Source organism: Ostrea edulis, chromosome 9, assembly GCF_947568905.1.
Source record: "Ostrea edulis chromosome 9, xbOstEdul1.1, whole genome shotgun sequence".
NCBI classification, from domain to species: Eukaryota; Metazoa; Mollusca; class Bivalvia; order Ostreida; family Ostreidae; genus Ostrea; species Ostrea edulis.
In genome coordinates this window covers 75,455,663-75,458,077 of record NC_079172.1, presented here as the reverse complement: position 1 = coordinate 75,458,077, position 2,415 = coordinate 75,455,663, and the positions used below count along the sequence as shown (strand labels likewise).

At 38.6% G+C, this 2,415-nt stretch overlaps 1 protein-coding gene across 1 annotated transcript; it reads right to left on the bottom strand.

The window, feature by feature from the left end:
• Positions 1-814: 814 nt before the first annotated feature.
• LOC125658477 (uncharacterized) lies at positions 815-1,330 on the bottom strand. The gene has a single exon (XM_048889751.1). It carries the CDS (start codon positions 1,328-1,330, stop codon positions 815-817), a length of 516 nt encoding a protein of 171 aa, XP_048745708.1.
• Positions 1,331-2,415: the final 1,085 nt, after the last annotated feature.

Genomic DNA, 2,415 nt, shown 5'->3' with positions numbered 1-2,415 from the left:
CCGTCTATAATCATAACGCAGATGGATGAAGGCAAACTGGATGAAATCCATTGTGTTGAGTTATATAAGGCTTCCCCTGGTTTTTCTATCACTGTCATAACTTGTTGAATTTCTGATTTCGTAAATATCAGTTTTAATATGTTAGGAGCTCAATGGTCAGAGCGTTCGCCCCGCATGCGGAAGGCCGGGGTTCGAATCCCGGCCGCGACAGGCCTAAGTCGTTAAAACAGATAGTGATAGTTCCATCGCCAAACGCTCAGGAACAGGTGTGAATGTCACGGGTCATCAGAGATGACCTTAAAAACGGATGTCCCGTGTCACAGTAGGTGTGACACGCTAAAGAACCCTCACTGCTCAGTGGCCGTAAGCGCCGAGCATAGGCATTAATTTGAAGCCCTTCACCGGTGTTGGTGACGTCTCCATATGAGTGAAAAATTCTCGAGTGAGACGTTAAGGAAGATACAATCAATCAATCTTCATAGGCGCAACATCAGGGGTGAGAACTTCGAAGCCATTGTCGTGTTTCACTTTTTAAAATGTTCTTATTTGTCACCTCTTTTTATCATTATTCTATTTATATCCAAACAAACTATCAAAAATATTAACTTCTTTATTTGATAGCAAAAACGCAATGAACTAATCGGTTATTCAATAAATTATTGTTTCCAACTCGTTCTTCCTTGATTGTACATAGGACTGTTTTGAGGCGAATGATTTTGGTCTAGGTCATTCTTCGGCTCAAAAAGGTCTGGTTGTTTCTCTACCAGCATTGAGATGTGACAGCCATCTAGTATGAACAGCATTCTTGATTGTTTTATGTTTCAGTTTCATTAAAGGGCTTCTGTATTTTCTCAAGGTTGTTGGTCCTTACAGCAGAGCAGTGGTAATATTTGAAAACATGTGTTAATGTATCATCTACGTCTTTGAATAGTGGTATATCCTCAAACTGTCTTTTGCAGCCAGGGCTATGGTTATGACAGTGTATGTTGATTAGGGTTGACTTTATGTCTTTCAGTCTTGTGACTACCCCAGCCTTGGATCCTATCATTGTGTTACATCCATCGCTACCAAAGGCTACCAAGTTGTCAATGCTCAAGTTAGTCTCGATCAGGTCCTTTGTTTCTTTGTAAATTGTTTCAGCTTTTCCATCTGGTATCTCTAAATCCCTGACATATTCTGTTCTCAATTCACCACTCTGTGCATCAATGTACATGACGCTGAATATAAGATGTTTCCTGTTTGATATGTCTGTTGATTCATCGGCCATGTTTGAATATGCAGGACAGGACTTGACATTCGACATGACTTTATCTTCTACGTGTCCAGCCATTGTGTCGACGGATTAGTCCACCATACGATCACTGGTATACTTTGCATTTGATCCTGATGTTAGGTGTTGAAGTACTGGGACATGCAGCTCATCTCTGGCAAAACCAATGAATGCTTTGAAGTTATCAGTATACGGACTATTTCTCTGTAGAGGGAAAATCGGGCATTTCATGGCTACAACTGTTTGAAAATCGTTGTCACTGATGGACGCCTGGTGTAAGACATTTTCTATTCCAAGCTGCTGTCTGGTCTCCATTTCCAATGCATGACGATGTTGTTCACCATTTTCATGCTATTTGTCAAGACGCAGGCAAGTATAGTCTTCATGGTTCCACTTAACACTTCCATTCAGACCCTTTGTGTTGTGTTGTTGGCATAAATGACAGTACATCACTTCGTGGCCATCTTCCTGCTTAACAATATAACCAAGGCCTGTCATTTTCACAGGTGTTGTCATACCCAGATGTGTTGTGCTTTGACTTTTTTGGATTGGGTATCTTTTGAGCGGGAGATGTATTCTCTACAGACGACGGACTGGGACATTTGTGAAATGAGCACATCGGTTATTAAGCATATTTGAAGTAGCATATCTAAGTTGTTTGTTATTCATAAATCTAAGCATTTTAACTGATTTTTTTTTAGGCTCAAAACACAGTATGGATATTGGCATCAGATTCAAGGACAACAACACCCGAAAGACACCCAATGCTGTGATTTACTAGTGTGAACTCCTGTTAACACTCAAATACTTCACATTGACAAAGATGTATTCTGATCCACAAACATTTCAAGTGTGATAAAGTTTAATCATAATAATAAAGTATTTTTGCATCTTTATAATGCTAGTAAATTTTTTCAATATTTCATCGATTGAATTATAAAGCACACACACATAACCATATGATTATATGAGAATGGTTTTATACACAGTGATGATGACATTTTAATACTAAATTTTAACATGTTTACAATTAACATTTAGTTTTAAATATATTACTACTTTTATAACATGTTTTCCATTTATATAGACGCAGCCGCAGGATAGCTGAAAAATTGCTCAAGCGGCTATAAGCCGTAAATAATCAC